At 35.1% G+C, this 19,351-nt stretch overlaps 1 protein-coding gene across 3 annotated transcripts in view; it reads right to left on the bottom strand.

Annotated features, from left to right (window-relative positions):
* TP63 (tumor protein p63) overlaps positions 1 to 18,781 on the bottom strand; it is a 190,778-nt gene extending 171,997 nt beyond the window's left edge. The window contains exon 1 of one of the 3 annotated variants that reach the window (XM_004675093.1): positions 18,637 to 18,781. In XM_004675093.1, coding sequence (XP_004675150.1) covers positions 18,637 to 18,698 — 62 coding nt within the window. In that variant the 5' untranslated portion in view covers positions 18,699 to 18,781. The remainder of the gene's footprint in view (positions 1 to 18,636) is intronic. The other 2 variants (XM_004675092.1, XM_004675090.2) reach the window with 2 other exon arrangements.
* Positions 18,782 to 19,351: the final 570 nt, after the last annotated feature.

The raw sequence follows: 19,351 nt of genomic DNA, 5'->3' as shown, positions 1-19,351 counted from the left end.
GATCTGCCTGTTCTGCTCCCCACTCTGTCTCTGGTGAAGCCTCTCACCGCCCCTGCACCTCTGGCCTGTACCCCAGTTCTGTATGTATAAATAAATAAATCTTTAATAAATAAATAAATGAAAAAAAAGCATTGTAAGTTATTCAAGAAATGGTATCTATTATTCTTATTCAATATATTGTGTTTAGCTCTTACTAGAAAGTTATTATTTGCTAAATGCATAAGTAAATGAAATAATAGATATGAAAGAGTGAAATGGGGCATGCAAATTATGAGTTAGATAGTATAGTTCAAGTTGCCTAGAACTGCAATGGACATTCTTTTCCATCTGTAGCAACTCATCTTTGTGGACTGAGACTTTAAAATTAAATCTCTTGTTTTTCCTACAAATATGTTTTTCTAAGAGTCTTGATTCCTATGCTAGTAAAAATAGATTTAAATAGCATGGACTCATGGCTCTGGCTTCATACAGATCACTCCAGACTCCATTCTATACTTTTAACAATGATCACTATTACACAAATTTCAAATAGTATTTAGTCATTTTGGTGCTTAAAGATATTTGTAAACACAAGTAAAGAGTACCACCTTCCAAGTCTACATAGAATGAATGCCCAGTATACAGATATCAACAGGCTAGAGGATATTAACCATTAATTAATAGTTAATTTAACCAAACATATGTACCCGAGGTAAATTATACTTGGTCTTAATATTACAGTGTTTTTTATTTCTAGCAAAAGGGTAAATATTATATTTATTTTTACCTCCTCTTTTGACATTGCTTTGTGAAAATCTATGACTCACAGCTCTTTTAGATACCAAGATTTTTTCCCCCTATTTTAACATCAAGACCAGAAGTAAAATAATCATAAATTGAGTCTAAATTAAACTAAGTTCTATCCTACAGAATTTAAAAGAAAATGAGGTTTACCCCATATACATTACAGTTTAATGATCTATGTTTTGTCATACTTAAATATAAAAAAATAAAAATAAATAAATAAATAAATAAAATTAAAAAAAAACCTGTTAACTTTCTTTTACTTAAGTAAATATTACATATGTTTAATGGCTACTTCAACTGGTGTTTTACTCTAAGATATCTTTTGCTATTAATGGTTCTTATGCTTCCTCAGCTTTAGCTAGTAAGCCTAAAGTTGTCTCACAAATAAATGGGGGATTAAGTATATAGTATTTAGTGTGAATAATATAAACACACATAAAGAAAGGATCTAATCATCATTTGATTCTTTAATCTCTTCAACCTTAGTAGAAGGTGAGCTGAAATTCAACCATTTCTTCCCCAAACAGGCACAAAGTACCACATGAAAGACTTAAGATGTTCCTTTCTAATACACTCTTTTGGTACTAAAATAACAAAGGCTAAGAATCCATTTAGATTTAATCCATTAAAAATATATAAAGGTGATAGGCAACTAAACAAGCAACTTATTATAAATTAAACATGGTTTGGAACAAAAGACTTCAAGAAAATTAAACAGTCAAGAAATTTTTGCTTAAAAATTAATATAGCGTATAAAAATCTGACTACCATTTATCTAATTATATATAGTTTTAGGTCAGTTCAAAGAATATTAGATTATTTGAGCATTATGATGATACCACCATGACCAGCCGGTACCATGATTTGAAAAGAAAACTATACTTTTTTTTGGCTCAATAAGTCTAAGTTTAGGAAATAACTATTAAGCAGAAGTTTGGAGAACTATGTAAGATAGGTCATAATAGTGACATATGATTGGAGTAACTCAGAAATGAGAAAGATTCATCACATTTCGTGAATTAAACAGAAATATAATGGATGTCAATTACACAGTCACAAAGACAATGATCTTGGGCCAAAATTGGAGGGAAATTTACTAACACCTCTAAAAGAAAAAGTGCTTGGCGTGAGGTACAGAATTTGTTGATCGTTGGTCAGGGCTGAGGAGAAAGGAGAGAGGTGAATTCTGATGGCTGGGTCTCCAGCTCTGCCCTAGCATGTGTACATTTGTCCCAAGAAACATGGGTGATTCTGTGGTTCCTTCAAGGTGTGCATTTTTTAGAGTAAACTATACAGAGGTTGATGTATACAGCTACCAAATTATTTACCTGCCACCCATTTTTCTACAATATTATATTGATCTAGCAACATTCTGAATTGAATTCGGCAATCCCTCTAATGTGTTTGCAGGAGAGTAATATGCTTATCAAACAATGGAAAAGATATATGATTCTTTATAAGAGGTAATACACTCACTTAATTTTCATATATCAGTCTAGGGATGTTTGATTAGCCAAAAATTTCTTGGCTGACACATCAGGTTGTTAAGTGTTTAATGTTGAAAAGCAGCTTTGGATGTTACTCACTCAGGTACTGCCTTGCTGTGAAAACAAGGTATCCTTTTATAGATGGCAGTCAAATTTGAAATAGGGGTATCTGTATAAACTTCAATAATTCTACTGGTTACACTCAAAAATACATCCTTGACACTACCATAAAACCCTTGACTCTCATCTAGCCCCTAGACCCTAGTCTCAGCAGTCTGTCCTCACACAACACAGCTAAAGTTACTCTTCAGACCCACCTCCACAGCTTTGATCCCTCAAAGATCAAAAAGATTTCATCTCTTATCTCCCTGTTCTTGCTTACTGTGTTCTAGCCACTCTGATCTCTGCATTTCCTGCTTAGATTTCTCTTTATCCCCAAATTCTTTCCTTATTTATTCCCTTTAGATGTCTATTCAAAGATGACCTCATCTGAGAGAACTTTCTAGATGATCATTGCCATTTAATATAGCACTTCTAACTTGCCATTTTCTCCCCATATCCTATATTTTGCCTCATTTTCTTAGTGGGACTTTCCACCACTCATCACAACATGGCTTTATTTGTGTGCTAAAGAAAAAAATAACATGACACTAGCGATGAGTTTTTGCTTGCTAGTGCCTAGAAAGCAGCTTAGTATATACATAATACATTTTTTAAATAAACAGTTGCAAGAAAGAAATATATAATAACAAAAAAAGGCTATCTCATCAGAATCCAAGTATCTAACCCTGTTTTGCCTTCAGTTAAGCATCCAAGTCACATTCAGCCAGTTACTAGCTCTCTAAACTTCAATTTCTCCTTTGATTTTTTAAATTATTGTAACACAGATTTACATCATCTTATACAATTCAGGTTCTTTATCTATAAGATGGAATTAGTAGTAGCTCTATGGCTCAAATGCTATAGTGTAAGTGTTTTACATGATAAAACTCTTAACAACTATGAAGGCCTTAGACAAACAAGATATCTAGATCTACAATGAGGTAGGTAATAAAATATAGTGATAAGAATACTGCTTGTAAAGCTTGATTTGTCCACTCAGCAGTTCATTTAAGTCTCTTTTCCTAAATTTTCAAGAAATTTTTCACTAATAATAATAAAAAATGTATCTTAGCCACTGGGAAAGCAACATAAATAATTATATGCTTTTATTAATTGATATTACTAATTAATTCAATCAATAGTTATTTACTGAAAAGTCATATATGCTAACTCTGTTCTGGGTGTCTGGGATAAATCAGAGCATAAAATAGATAAATATCTTGCTCTTATGCAGCTTAACTTCCAGTGTAGAGAGATAAGTAAGTGACAATAAACATAATGAATGAGTTAATGAAACAGCACTTTGGATGGTGATAAGTGTTATACAACAAAACAGCATAGCAAGGAGCTAAGGATTAGGAATGTGGGAATACAAGGTGTTCAGGTTGTAATTAAAAAACAAGTGATGACTTTGAGCACATTGTCACTGAAAGACTCTTTTTACTCTTCGTACTGTTCATCCTCCCCATCACCTTCTTCCTTCTTATTTCTCTAGTCTCTTATTCTCTCCTCTTCCTTTTCTTTAATTTTTTTTTTAAAAAATTGAAACTATACTATAAAAGTGTTTTTGCTTAAAATCATAGAAATCCTCTACTTCCGCTAGAGCAGCTGACTTGGTACTACAAATCTGATTATAGGTCATTTTTTTTTAAAAAAAGTATTATTAGGAGCCCTCCCTGGTGGCGCAGCGGGTTAAAGCACAGCACTGAGAAGCTAAAGCCACTTCCACATGAGTTCGATTCCCGCCTGCCCCGGAGGTGACCACATGGTGTGGCAGACCTCTCCTGACCCGCCCGCTGCTCCCCTCAGCAGTGTACTTTGTTGATCTGCCTGTTCTGTATCCCGCTCTGTCTCTGGTGAGTCCTCTCACCCTCCACATCTCTGTCCTGTACCCCAGTTCTGTATGCACAAATAAATAAATCTTTAAAAAAAAAAAGTATTATTAAAAACCTTTGAAATTAGCCATTTAAATTTTCCATGCAGAAATCCATAGATAGTTTTAATTTTGAATGCAGTAATGCAGTGGACTCTCCTAAGCTTTCTTAATACTGATTTTTTTAAAAAGAAACACCATGTCCATTGCGAAGAAATACATGGCATATATCTTTAAACTTCTGCATGTTGTTTGGTACTCTGATTTTTGTACTAAGATCCTATTTTTGGTATCTGCTAGGTAGCTAGGGAAGGCAGAGGACTTTTCTAAAAATGATTCACTTGGCTTCTGCCCTCCTGGGAGGGCCATGCATACATGACTAGGCAGCTGTGTTTAGGATGAGGAAACCTGCAAAAGGAATGCCGCTTTTCTGAGAACAACCGTGTGGAGTTTAAAAGACTTTCGAGGCAAAGGCAATCAGTGGGCCCTCTCTACCAGTCATAGCATGTGACTTGGAAGGTACCAGAGGAGAACATGTTGAGTTGGATCTCCTTAGAGGGAGGCTGTGGAAATCTGATTACAGGTCAAATTTAATTACTTTGGTCAAGTACTTATCACAGAACTTGGACATATGAATTAGTCATTGTCTTACACAGTGAAGACTTAATTTTCAGGGCATGACTAATGAAGGAAAGAATGCTGCAAGTGTCATTTTCAGCCTAAATCTTCAACTGAAGGACCACTTCAGTCTTTGGATTGCTATCTGGTCACAGTGACCTTTCTCTTTGTATATTAAAAATTATCCACCTGCAAGCTGGCAAAGAACATTAGTGTCTATTTGTCAGGACTTCTGGAGTTCTTGGAAGTGACAAAGTGCTAGACAAATGCTATTATTTATAGTCTGCCCCTGTTCAATGAAAAGGATCCATGAGGTACTCCTGCCAAGAGAGCATTCATTACCCAGCCTGACAGTTTCACTTCAACATTCTCATTGGTTGAAACATAACAGAATTCTTTGGGCAGTGAGAGCCATGTCACTCCCTTGTGATTAGCAAAACCTATTTCAGACACAAGCTGCCTTTGGGTTCCGTGAGTGTTTGTACTGCACACATTCTCACATGGCTTGACAGGCAACCAAAGTCATTTTGTCAGGGAATAAATTATGGGTGTGGCCAGCAACCACATCTATTTTCAAATTAGATTCAGCTGCTTTTCTCACTTTAAATTTTTTAATGGTTTATTTCTATTGTTATAAGGAGACATACTCTAATAGGGAGGATTATTTCCTGCCTTATGTCTTCTATTTGGTCCTTCATTTGTTTCAATGTTTCAAGAGAAGGTGGATAAGGAGTGAGAAGGACAGCACAAAAGTATAACAGTATAGAATAAAAAATATTTCATCTAATTAAACATGTAATTATTGAATACTAAGTATATTCAGGATTCAGTGTGTATATTCAGAAATAATTAAGAGTTTAGTCATTAAATAAGTAAATACAAACCTGGAGAGATTTTTAAATGTTTCATGGCAAATAACACATTTGCAATGACAAGCAAAAGCTACATTTACTCATCTACTCATTCACTGATTCATATTTACTTACTGTGCATTTGCAAGGTCTTACTATAAACAATAGGGAGTAAGAAAATATATGAGACAATCACTTCTTTTGAATAGGCAGATTCCCAAGCTGTAGTGTGCATCCCCTGAAGTTTGTTAAAATACAGATTGCTGGGCCACTACTCTGGTTTTCATTCAGTAAGGCTTAGGCAGGGCCTGAGAATGTGTATGTATGACACATTTCCAGGTGGTATAATTATTGTGTTGACAGAATTATCCTAAAGAAATACAGAGTTAGAGTGATGCTTCTCAAATTAAATGTGTTCACAAATCCTCTTAGTTCTTATTTAAAATGCACACACTCATTTAGGAGGACTGATAAGAGTTTCCAGTTCTGTATTATTCCATAAACTTCGCTTTGAGTAGTGACAGTGAGTTCAGGTTGGGGTAAGAGATAGGTGGACAATTGTTCTTGATCAGAAAAGCATGATAAGTAAGAATGATAAGATATGGGACTGGAATAACCTCAGGTAATGAGTAAGTCAGAACACAGTTTTATGGTTTGGTAACTGGAATGGAGTGGAATTGCAAACTCCTCAAGTTGAGGAAGTCAAGGAACAGTGAGACTACATTATAAGCAGGTTATCAAAAGGGCAGTGAAGTTAACAAGGGGTTGTCAAAAATAAAGCAGAAAATGGAGTCTACTTGCAAAGAAAAATCTCCAAATAAGTGTTTGATCTTGAGGTTTGATCTTGAGGTTCAACAAATTATTTCAATGGCAGAGATTTCAGAAGACATGAGATTGTTGAATGATCATGAATGGTTAAAACAATAATATGAAAATAACTGTCAAAAAATAAATGAAGTCATATATCTTCATAAGATAAATGAAAGCATCATTTTGTGGCCTTCTAAATGTAAGTTTGTATGCGTAGAAGTTTTTATTTAAGATAAATTAGCAGACGACTAAAAGAAAAAAAAGGTAAAAAAATGAAGAGGAGAGGAAATGTTTTCTCAAAATATGGAGTCACATCAAAGTAATACAGTGGGAAAAATATTACATTAGTAGAGTGGAAAAGAGAGGAAAAATTTGTTTAATCTGCATATGGTTGAAAATATATTTGTGTAAAAAGATCTTATCTAAATTAGAAAATTCCAGCTAACAAATTAAGGAATCAAAAGCAAAAGCAAAAATAAATAAATAAATAAATAAAAAGAAGAAGTCATAACAAAGAAAGGAGTTAAGAGTTAAGTGGTCTCAATCTTCCATAATGGGCAATATCCACTATCAAAACTGAATCCTTACATAGAAGGTCCTAGTTATTCTAACTAAAATGTATTCATTTCCAGAGTAAGACTAGACTGCCTTCAAATTTGACTTCCCAATATTATGTTAGTGAAGAAGATGATATTTGGTAACACTTTCCCTCCTTTAATTAATGTTGGTTTTAGCATGCTAAATAATTAGTTTTAAGGTTCTCTACTATAAGTTTTGTTTATACTTTAAAATCAGTCCTTTGTAGAATCTGACAGTTTATGATAGCCTTGGCCATTTAAAAGAATTAGAAATCAAGACCCTATCTATGTCCACCAATGTCTAACTGGGCAGGTTACATAACTTTTCTGTGATTCAATTTCATCTGTACAATAAGGATAAAATAGTAGCTATACAGGGCCCTTCCTGGTGACACAGTGGGCTAAAGCACAGCACTAAGAAGCTAAAAACCACCTCAGCATGAGTTTGATACCTGCCAGCCCCAGAGGTGATCCACATGGTGCAGCAGACCTCTCCTGACCTACCCGCAGCTCCCCTCAGCAGTGTACTTCGTCGATCTGCCTGTTCTGCTCCCCACTCTGTCTCTGGTGAATCCTCACACCACCCCTGCACCTCTGCCTGTATCCCAGTTTTATACACACAAATAAATATATCTTTTAAAAAAATAGTAGCTATACAGTGCTTGCTATATGCCAGATGCTATCTTAAACTGCTTATGCAATTATCGATCTACAATTGAAAGAGAAAATTTGAACCAAGTCATATAAATCAAGGCTCACATGTTATATGTCCGTTAACAGTTGACAAAACTGCTAAATAGCCCTTAAGGTAGTTTGAAGATAAATTGTGTAAAATTAAGTATATAAAGAACAGTAAAACAGTTGCTCACACATACTAAGAATTCAAGGAATACTAGATGTTTAGCTATTTATGTTCGCTCCTCATTTTCTTAAAAGGCAGGATAAAAGTTGAGCTGTTTTGAAATTAATAATTTGTAGTTGCCCTAGTTAACAAAAAAGTGATAATTAAAACATGCCATCTTACATCTATTAAACAAGCAAAAAATATTAACATGCAAAACTAGAACACTAGCAAAATATATTGACATTTATTTTGAACAATAATGTTTTAACTAGTAACTTTTCCAAAAAGTTGAAAAATCATATAACATTTTGTTTACCAATCCTCTACCTTCTAAGGTACCCCAAATTATGTGGGGGAAAGCAAAGTTTTTGAATCAGGTAGTATTAATCCTGGCTTCAAGTTCTGACTTAGATGAGAATGAGTATATATAGTGATCCTTCACTTACTAGTTAAGTGACAATGATAAAAATTAATTACCTCTCTGGGCCTTGATTTCCTCATCTGCAAACTGGAGCTATTACTTAACCAAACAAAAGGCATTATATGAGAAAATGAAAATAAAATACATAATATTTGTATGTACATTTCATTAAATATTTGTTTCAATTGTATGATATCAGGAAATAACCTAACATTTATGATTAAAGTAATGATGGACCTCCCTGGTGGTGCAACAGGTTAAAGCACAGCACTGTGAAGCTAGGCACAGCTGCTTCAGCCAAGTTCTATCCTCAGCTGGGCAGGTGACCCACATGGCACGACAGACCTCTTCTGTCTCACAGCTGCTCCCCTCAGCAGTGTACTTCGTTGATCTGCTTGTTCTGCTCCCCACTCTGTCTCTGGTGAATCCTCTCACTGCCTCTGCACCTCTGCCCTGTACCCCGGTTCTGTATGCATAAGTAAATAAATCTTTAAAAAAAAAATGAGCAACTTATATGCTCACTAAGGGAAATGGTAAGTATATTAAGATACACTGAAGTAAGATTCTTTAATATTTATTTATATAATTGCAAAAATAAATGACAAATGAACAGTTGTTAAGAGTGTAACATCTAATTAGTAAAGTATTGGAATTATTTTATGATTATAATGCTTATGTATAAAAAAATCATGAATACCATGTGATACATCCTTTTTTCTTCCTTTCCTTTGCTGGCCTCATTGAGAATGTGCATATTGCCTAAGAATATATTTTAAGTTTTATTTATTTATGCATACAGACTGGGGTACAGGCCAGAGGAGCAAGGGAGGTGAGAGAATTCACCAGAGACAGAGTGGGGAACAGAACAGGCAAACTGAGGAAGTACACTGCTGAGGGGAGCAGCGGGGGAGACAGAAGAGGTCTGCCACACCATGTGGGTCACCTCCGCGGCATGAGTGGAACTCTCACGGAAGTGACTGCAGCTTGCTTGCCGTGCTGAGCTTCAGCCCACTTTGCCACTAGGGAGGGCCAACCTAAGATTAATTTTTATCATCAACATCAAGTACAAGTACATTTGTCTTAATATAAATTATTTTTTTTCAAGGTGACATTACTTTACAACATTGCATGATTCAGAGGCACTGGATCATACTCCTTCAGATGTATGTTATACCACATCCACCACCAAGACACCCTGACTCTATCACACTTCACTGAACCCCTCTTCTTCCTCTAAGAATACTATTAATTGTTCTGGTATTAATATTTCTAGCTGAACGTCAAAGGACTCCTTTCATTTCAGTTAATTCAGATGATTTTAAAACCAGATATAGTAAAAACAGAACTGTAAAACTTTAGAATTTTTAAATTTCCTATCCTGTAAATAGCATCTAGTATTCATTAAATATTTATGAAACATTACAGAATAGTTGTTTACAAGGGTTTAAACTATTTAAGGTATTATCATTTTCTATTTTTCCTTGTCAGTCCAACCAACAAAATTTAGCAATTTATTTAAATATTAGGTCCATTACAAAGCTTTTTTTTTTTTTAAAGATTTATTTATTTATTCATACAGAGCTGGGGTACAGGCCAGAGGCTCAGGGGCGGTGAGAGGCTTCACCAGAGACAGAGTGGGGAGCAGAACAGGCAGATCGACGAAGTACACTGCGACGAAGTGCACTGCTGAGGGAAGCAGTGGGCGGGCCAGGAGAGGTCTGGCTCGCCATGTGGTCTCGACAGAGTGGGGAGCAGAACAGGCAGATCGACGAAGTGCACTGCTGAGGGGAGCAGCGGGCGGGTCAGGAGAGGTCTGGCTCGCCATGTGGGCGGGAATCGAACTCATACGGAAGTGGCTTCAGATTCTCAGTGCTGTGCTTTAACCCGCTGCGCCACCAGGGAGGGCCCCATTACAAAGCTTTTTAAAGAGGTATGTAACAACTTTAGTATCCTAGATAAACTGTATACTAAAAACAAACAAACACAAAAACCACTAAACCCCAAAATCACACTTTACTATTACTATTATTATTATTATTATTGATACGTTCCTGTCACTTGTGTTTAGCAAAGTTTGGACTGACTTTAAATAATTGATTTGTGATTCTTCTCACTTTTTCAGGAATATTCTTCCTGCCCCACAAAACAAAGACAACCCTTTGTTTAAAAAAAATTAATTTTTAAATCATGGTAACACTAGGATTCTCTCCAGAAAGAAAAGAATAAAAGCTCTTATAAAAGAAAGAGAGAAGGAAGGGTGAAAAATACAGAAGAAAATGTCTTAGTCTGTTAAAGATTTAAAGATAAAAGTAAATTCATATACTAATTTGATGTAGGAAAATAACATCAAACCTCAAATACTAGATAAAAGGACCCAGAAGAGTATTTACAGACACTCCAGCACTGAAGAACTTTGCTTATTGGGAAGATGCGACTCCACACAAGACTAAACACAACATGTGAGTATAAATACAATATCTATAATGCCTGCATTCACACCAGCATTAACTTGAAGGTAATTCACTCATTAATATTTCAAGTTTCAGTAAAGAAATCTCAGAGTCACTCAGCCTCTTAGGACACTAATAGCTCATGCAGGTGCAACAAATTATCATCTGAGATAGTATCAATTAATAGGCTGGAAAATTCATTTTTACTAGAAATCTTGATGGTTCATGATTTAGTTTGAAAATCCTATTAAGCAGAAAGTTTTCATTCATTGCCTGAGATAATGAAAGTATTGGAAAGAAAAAGATACAAAGGAAACAGATATGTTAGTGCCATTTTTTTCCCTTAGCATGGGGTGCGGTGTCATGGAAGAGTTGGAAGAAATACTTTTCTCATTTATATACTGTAATTATTTGTTTTGTTAACAATTAAATGACACTGCTAAGTTCAAGAATAAAATTCAAACTTCACTGAACCAGGAAAAAGAAATGAAGAAGAAAGAAAAATTTCCAGTGAGTTAGTGAATACTTAAAATCTGGTATTTCAAAGGAACTTCTAAAAATTATCACCTCGATGTAATATAAGGACATTATGGGGGCAGACAGAAAGTGAAACACAATAAACAATATGAAAGTATAAAAACAGGGAATCCCCACCCTCTGAAAAATAGAATAGACCTATTTGTGTGATTTGGTAGGTATTTTTGAGGGGTTCAGAATGTCAACAAAGAAGTCCCATGTAAATTAATAGTGATAGCATTCCCAGATCCAAATGCTAACCTCCCAAATCCTACCAAATTTTTTTTTATCTAATATATTGTTATTTGTTTCTGTCAATAGCATCATCTTTTAAAAAATGTTCACATTTAAATCTAATTGAGGTCCACATGGAACTGATTATCACACCACTTTCTAATTTTGTGTGTCTGACTCAAAATGTTTTATCAGTTTTAACACTACTATTATGTTGCTATTACCCTCAATTCTGAGTGCTGCCTGAGTTAATGGCACATGAGAATGGATGTTTGCTGTTCAACTTGACCAATTAAATTTGCTTATTTGACACAAAGGCACTGGGAATTTATAAGTGCTAAGGGGACTGAGTTTTTCACATTTCTTTTTCTAAGCTAAACAATTTCATTCTGAACTTCAAAGAGTCTAATTCATAATAAAAGGAAAGTTTCATACATGGAGAATGGAAAACCAACAATAAGAGTAGATTGATAATTAATTTTCTTCATCAAAAATATCCCTTAAATATTATGGCTTGAGGTAAAACAGAAATGTTAATAACTGTCATCTCCAAAACCTTGACTAACCAATAAGTACCCATCACCCATGTCCATTTCTCATCCTATTTTAGATGGAACAAAGTGACTTTCAGAGGTTTGGAAGTGCATAATTACACAGAATGCAGGCTTTGGACTTTGATCGTAATTACAGTGGTTTAACCATCCATCACTTGTTGCTTGAGGACTAGTGTTTGGGGAAGTTCTTTAAAGGAGATAGAAACCCTGTCAGGACAAATTTAAGCTGCAAAACAGCTAATCAGAAGCTTGGCTTTCTTGACTTGAAACAGAGATTGAAAATTGCCACTTTAATCTCACACTCCATTTGGCTTTTAAGTAAAGTGAGAACATGAAGTCTCTTCTTGGGGAAGGTATGTGTCTTTGGTTCATATCACAGGGCACCTTTTTTATGAAATAGAGGAGCCTGGGTCCAAGCTTGTCTTAGTGTCTATAGAGACTCTTAAAATTTGCAACATCTGAAATGCTATATAATAATGCTAATTTTGTGATTCTTCTCCTCATCTTCAGTTTTCAAATGGCAGTATTAATGTAATCTCAAACCTAAAATTTATTGGGAACTTCATCACACCAGAGGTCTAGACTGTCTCTTCAAGAGTGGCCTAAGAACTATTTGAATTGAAATTATTATTATCTTTTGTTTATAATACAAATCCAGGGTTCAGTTTATCAAATTCCAGTGTCAGGATGTTGATGTTGCATCTCTCTGAATTTCTGCAACATTAGAAGTGAGTTTGTCTAATCCTGAGCTCTCTGAATCTAGCTTTGGGTAGCACAGTTTCAGAGCAACACCTAAGTGTAAAACACACATAGATGGAAAATATTTTGAGGAACTTTCATACTACTGACAAAAATCACTCCTCTTATCAGTTGTCTCAAGGGTGGATTGTTATATTGCTGTCCCCAGCAGCAAAACTTGTAACCTTCTACCCTTTCTCATATTTCTTTATATTATATCTAAACATGTAGTACTATGTTGAATTTACTGAAGTGTAGAATCATATCTTACTCATAATATCTACCGTTCCTACTCAGAAGCAAAAATAAATAATTCCGTTTTTGGAGTACTGTAAGCAAACAAATCAAAGCAAAAAGTAGTTATAGTTATCACGTTTATAAAAATAGGGGGATAAAAATCCTATACCTGATGAATTTCTCCCTATTGTTGTTATAACAAGTTACCACAGATTTTGAGGTTTAGACCAATACAAATGTGTTATCTTACATATCTGTAGGTGAGAACCCTGATACAGGTTTAATTGGGTTGAAAGAAACCAAGGTATTTGTGGAGCTCAGGTCCTTTCAGAGGGTATAAAGGAAAATCCATTTCCTACCTTTTCTATTTCTATGGGATGCCAGCCTTCCTTGGCTTATGACCTTTTTCCTCCAAACTTGTGGAGTCTTTCCTCATATCACATCACTCTGACTCTTCTTCTACTGTCCACTGTCACTTTTAAGGATTCTTGGATTACTTGTAGATAATCCAAGACATCTACCTATCATAATATGAGCTGATTAGTATCTTTAATTCCATCTGCAATCTTAATTCCCAAGTCATATAATATAATATCTGCAGCTTCTGTATTAGGGTGAGGCTCTTCTTATAGGCCAACCGCCCACCTCCCAGGTGGACCAAATACATAATGTAATAGAGAATACTTATTTAATGGTAAAGGTCTATACTAATATAATAAAATGTTTTGTTTTATAGTACAAATAGCATTGAACTGGGAGCCACATCCTAGACTTTATTCTGTTCCACATTTGTAGAACTGTGTGATCTTGGGCAAATCATTTAATCCCTTCGGGATTGATTTCTCAATTCTAAAGCAAGAACCACACTGATATTTGTTCTTAACTTAACGATGATATCAGGAAATGGAACTTAACTGTCCCTGGGGTTCCTGGAAAAGAACCTCAACCCACTGGGATGCTAGACATACAATTGCAGACCTAAGCAGTGCATTAAGAGGGTGCAACTCAGAGTTTAATTGGGTTCTTATTTAATTCTCAGCTTTAGTTATGAACAGTAGATCAGAATTTGTTATGCCCAATTTCCTGTGAGAAAACTGATAGCTTAAGTGGTTTCATGAAGGTCACATAATCAGTTAATGATGAAGTTAAGTCTACAATCCAGGCATCATGACGAGTCTTTGGCACACTCAACAAACACTTCCATACATGTCTCTCCATCATTTAATATACTCATAGCTCAGGATCAGCATACAGAATTATAGCATCATACTTTGACCTAACTAAAAGATATCATAAAGATCTTTTGGAACCTAGAAAGGGTTTGAAGACTTTTTTTCCTTGGTTATAACTAGTGGATGCATTTGTCTCAGGTGATAAAATGTATCTTGATATTTCTTCATAAACCAATTCTTCCTGCTTTCTGCCTTACTTAATTTCAAATATGCAGACAGAAATAGTTGGACATGTTTCTTTTAGTCACAGAGACTAACTACTTATGTAAATGACTAAAATTAATAGATTATTCTCATTAAATTGGTTTATTCCTTGAAATGTTTGGGTGCAACCTTTACCCATATCAGAAATTATACTATTACATATCATTATGGATTTGTATGTATGCATCCATACAAACACAAACGATATTGTGGATTTGTGTGTGTGTGTGTGTGTGTGTGTGTTTAAATTGCATTTATCATGATCATGGCTAAAACAATGAGAACATGAGACAAGGGCAATTTGAAGAGAGTTTAACTGAAGAGCTATTTATCTAGAGATTAGGGATTTTGGTGTGATTATTTACAATTCACAATGACTGGAAATGGTTACAATCCCTAAGTCTGAAGTAATGGGAGAGTAAGGAACAGTCCCTTGAACTCATGAGATCTGAATCTGTTGCAAGAATATCTCTGGTGAGACATGCAGTTTTTAGTAGAGAAGACAGAAGGGAGGTGGCCAGGGACACAATTATCTCAACTTCACTCCTTGTGCCCTTCTAGCTCCTGTTAGAGGTTCCCACTGTGAACTAAAAAAGAAGCCAGAAGAGAGAGGAATGGGTAGGGCAATTCAGAATCATCTTCCTGGAGTACAGAGCAAGACTGAAAAGGATGGACTACAGATGTGGAGAGGCAAATGGAAAAACAACTACTCCCGCCTTTTTGAAATTTAAACTGACAAACAAAATGATGTTTCACTATAAAATCCTGATCACCACCTTTCCTTTTGGGATATATTTAGAAAGCACAGTTAATATAGAGGACCTTTAAGCTAGAGAAACATAAAGTCCACAATCAATATGCCATTTACACAAGAAATACTTCTTACTCATCCTTACAGTATTTTAAGAGTTTGATGTTTCTTTTGAGCAGAGGGTATCTAAAATAATAATAATAATAACAATACAAAACCATTTAACAAATTGTTCAGATTGTATTACACTTACTTTTCCTTTTTTTCTAGCCCTCACCACATTACTTTAAAATTTAATCTTGATGTATATTTATCCACTTTAAATTCTTTTCTATTTTAAATGTGATGTTTTAAAAGAACTTACTTTATTGGAATTACTTGGTTAAAAATCTGTTTTAATATCTACCCGGCAATTCTAAATCAAAATAATACAGGAAGGCCAAAATTATAACACAATAAATAAACCAAGATTTTGCTTCTGAATTATTGTAACAAGATTAAATTCTGGATTCATTTTGTCTATTAGCCTGGTAAAATATAAAAAAACAAACTGTGTCATGTATACTTCTCAATTGTAGGGTAATACTGACTCATCTCTGATGTATAGCTTTTGTGAATATTTATTTAAAATTATGTTAACAACAAGGTGACATGATAACTTTCTCTTTGAAATGGCCAATTTCATCAAAAGGAAAAATCTAAGCTCTAGAGTGCAACAGTTCTTTTGATTCTCAGAAAGGTTTGTGCAAAGACTAAATTATCTCAGCATCAGAGCAAACCTTATGTATAATAGTATGTCAATATGTCCAGATGTAAAGACAAAAACAAAGGGTGAACTCTCAATTTTTGCTCTGAAAATGATCATCATAGTACTTTGAAATGTATGGTCCTTTGGAATGGGGGTGGCATTAACATAAAGCAATAGCTAATGATAGCATCTCTATTTGATTCTTTTCTGTGATGAATGAAATGAATGCATTAAGGTAGCTTGGAGTTAAAAATAATGATAGCTTGTTCTTTCCTTTTCTGAAAATTCCCCTTCATATTTCCTTTCTAAAGACGAGGTCAGGAAAAAGACAAATTTAACTATGTAGAAGACTATGAATATAGAATGACTAAATTTGGTCTTTCTTAAAATAGATCTTGTAAACTGAGAGCTACAAGCACTGACTGCTTAGAAAAACCAACTCAAATCCACTCACTCATTAAGCAACAAAGAGAATATTGTTTGATTCTTGCATTAACAATATACAGTATCATAGCTTTCTTATAGTAATACTACACTTATTAATTTGCTCATTTACTCACTAAGTATATAAGAAAGAATAGTAAGTATTTAGCCCTTATTATATGTGGGTAAACCATTAAGTAAAGAAACAATATTGATCCATTTTTAAGTATACAAGTACTCTGGAATTACATTACAGTCATATCTTACTGTTTCATAATTCTATACCTTATACCAGGTAGATGCTCAAATGGTTTTTCTATTCTTTTTTGCCAATTAAGTTTTTATTACACATGGAAAGGACATAATCTTGCCTAATGCAGCCAAACAAAAGTTTCCTGAAAGCCTTATGCCACAGTCTCATAGCAGCTCCCCAACATTCTTCCCTTCTTTCCCCAAAAATGACATTCAGCCACGATGAAAGCATAGTAAATTCCTGCAAAATCTAAAGTTATTTTTTAAAATCATTATTACTTGGAATTTCACAGTCTGTTAAAATATACATGACATTTGCACCATGGTTTAATGATTTGTTGAGACAACATGAGAGGCAGTTTCCTCATGTATTGGTATTTACTGTCTTCTCTCATCAATCACTAGTCATGGCTCTGGAGGGACACAGGGGTCATGTGTGCCTTGCTAATCAATAGAAGTAAGCTTCTTCTAAAGCTGACACAGAGCCAAGTACTTTAGGAGAGAGAGCCTCAAAGGAGGCATCACATAGCTACTGTTTCATAAGAATTATGTTCATAGAAATATTATTTCAAAGCTATTTTGTGTTATAAGAAATTTGGAGAACTGGAAAATGTCTGGTGTTTTGAACTTTATGGACCCAATTCCCAGCTTCAGCTAAATCTAATTTTCAACTTATGCAAGAACAGTAAACTCTCAGCCATATACTTTTGTTAATAATTATTGCTCATCGCAGACAGCAGGACAGGACTCAGATCACTATTCATATTCCCCTTCTACCTGTAAGAACAAAACTTGCTTTCTCTCTCTTTCCCCTCCTCCCTCTCTTTTTTCTCTCCACATTTCACTTACCATTCAATCTTACATTTCCTCTTTTTTTTTTTTTTTTCCAAACAGCCTATCATAAACCTCACAGGAAGAGAAGCAAAATCTGCATTGCCCTCATTAATGTTCTATGTGGTGACAAATCATATTAATGAAAAAGATCATGTATCATCCATAATTCCCTAGGCAAAGCACCAGAAACTGAGCCCTGCCCCAAGGACCCACTCTACTTCTGGGGTCAGACTCCAACAACCACAGGTGGTGAATGACAAGTTAACCCCTTTGGAGCCCCAACTGTTTCAGCACTCAGAGAACCTCTCTCATTAGTCTTATCAAATAAAGTATGAAATTCCAACATCAAATATCATGCTGTTAAATTAACAACATCACACTGCTCCATACGACTTAAATATCTCCCATAACTTTATGACGGGAAAAACACTGTTCAGATTTCACTTACCAGTTTAAAAATAGCAAACTCTAATTTGAAACACATACACACACATCGTGCATGCTCACTAATATTCCTTCTCAGTACTAGGCAAATGTTCCTTTCTATAAACACAAATAAAATTCAGGCTAATCATAGGTTTTTAAAGTCAGATTTGTCAAAAGATGATGTTTGTTATGAAACAAATCAAGGAGAAAACATTCCTCAGAGCCAAAATGACAAGTCACAATCTGTTTGGCATAACAATGGCTATTTATCTATTTTTAATGTATAAATCAAAATTATTCTGCATTTATTTTGACTTGAAGATCACCCCCAGGTTATTATGGTCCTGCCCAATGACGTTTCTCCCTGGGTGGGTGAGTTCTAAACAAGGCAAATAAAATATTTTTTAAAAAATCAGATGGTGTGATGATATTTTAAGAAACCATGGAAGACTGCCTTCAAACTTTGTCACTTTGTACATCCAGGCATGAATTTAAAAAGAAAAATTAGAAAAGATGCCCACAACTACTTCAAGTCCACAGAAAGTCCAAATAACAACACTGTGCTCAAACACAAGGAAGGTTTCCTTTTTGTACACAACAGAAACACTCATGCTACACAAGGCAATCCAGTTAAGTTTTGATAGAAGTTACGTCACGTTTAACTCACCGCTGGATGTACGGGTCGGGACAGTACTGTAGGGTAGCACACCGTGAAGTTTCAAAATTCATTTCCTTCAACTCTCTTTGATATCGATAAATGGAGACTAATAATATAACATATACACATATACCTGTGTATACAAGGATAGGAAGTCAGGAGGCTAAAAGCGATAGGGTCAAATGCTATCAGACATAGAAGATTAGACACTTCCCCACTTCACACACATTTGCAAAGAGGCGGAGCATTTTTTGATGTTAGCCAATGAGATTCATCAAGTGACTAGAACATCAGAAACAGTGGTTTCTTACCAGCTGGGCATCCTCTCTGAAGTTGCTCCCCTTCCACCACGGCTTTAGAATCCTTGACGTATAGTGGCCACATTTGTTGGCAACTTGGAAGCATCTCTAAACTTCTGCCTCTCTCTGGTTATTGGATGCTGGCATGAATGGCATCAGAGTTTAATTTCAGCAACCTGGACTTTTGTCACAGAATTGAGATGATGAGTATTAACCCGAATACAGTAATTAATGTCTTCTTGTATCTGCATACTGATCTGAGGACTTCTGTAACTGCTCCTGGAGCTAAAGTTTTACAGAGTTGCTTAGGAAGTTTTTTTTTTTTTTCATCTCCACCCCCCCTAACCCCCCCCCGCCCCCCCCATCATTCTCCCTTTCAGCCAACCGCCTGTTGTGGTCACAATCTCAAATAGCAAAGACAGGGA

Source organism: Condylura cristata, unplaced genomic scaffold (assembly GCF_000260355.1).
Source record: "Condylura cristata isolate star-nosed mole 26May11 unplaced genomic scaffold, ConCri1.0 scaffold00003, whole genome shotgun sequence".
Lineage (NCBI taxonomy): Eukaryota > Metazoa > Chordata > Mammalia > Eulipotyphla > Talpidae > Condylura > Condylura cristata.
Note: the sequence above shows the minus strand (reverse complement) of the source record. Positions and strands in the feature narration are given on the sequence as shown.